The 542-nt window shown below is 67.2% G+C and overlaps 1 protein-coding gene across 1 annotated transcript in view; it reads right to left on the bottom strand.

Annotated features, from left to right (window-relative positions):
- MNEG_12281 (ATPase, P-type (transporting), HAD superfamily, subfamily IC) overlaps positions 1–542 on the bottom strand; it is a gene marked incomplete at both ends in the record, with an annotated part of 6,294 nt that overhangs the window by 3,785 nt on the left and 1,967 nt on the right. The window contains one exon of the mRNA XM_014039247.1: positions 186–319. Coding sequence (XP_013894701.1) covers positions 186–319 — 134 coding nt within the window. The remainder of the gene's footprint in view (positions 1–185; positions 320–542) is intronic.

The following is a 542-nucleotide window of genomic DNA, read 5'->3' as shown; positions in this document are numbered from 1 at the left end:
CACGACAGGCGGCCCCCGCCACCAAAATCCACCCTTGCAAACAACGCCACGTCGACGTTGCTGGCTCAACGGGCCAATCCAATCACAGCGACCTGAGACATCCTGCCTGGCTTTTGGGCGGCTGCGGCGGCACCAAAGTGACGAGAACCGACACGTGCCGGTCACCCGACCCAACTGTGTGTCACCTGCAGGTTGGTGACCTCTACCAGCCTCAGGTCAGCGGGCAGCCTGTCGCCGCTCTTCACAAAGACGATGTCCCCTGGCACCAGCTCAGACGCGTCCACGCTGGAGCGCTTGCCGCCGTCACGGATCACGGTGGCTGGAGGGGCCAGGTGGGAGGGCGGGACGGGGCGGACAGGCAGGTAAGCAGAGGAAGGAGCGCTGCAAGCGTGGGGAGATGCGTAAGCAGCAGCAGCAGCAGCAGCAGCAGCAGCAGCAGCAGCAGCGGCAGCGGCGGTGGCGATGGCGGCGGGTGCAGCGGCAGCAGCAGCGGCAGCAGCAGCGGCAGTAGCAGCGGCAGCAGCAGCAGCAGCAGCAGCGGC

The sequence above is a fragment of the Monoraphidium neglectum genome, assembly GCF_000611645.1.
Source record: "Monoraphidium neglectum strain SAG 48.87 unplaced genomic scaffold scaffold03163, whole genome shotgun sequence".
In the NCBI taxonomy this organism is placed as follows: Eukaryota; Viridiplantae; Chlorophyta; class Chlorophyceae; order Sphaeropleales; family Selenastraceae; genus Monoraphidium; species Monoraphidium neglectum.
The sequence above is the reverse complement of the archived record's forward strand: the minus strand, read 5'-3'. Positions and strand labels throughout refer to the sequence as shown.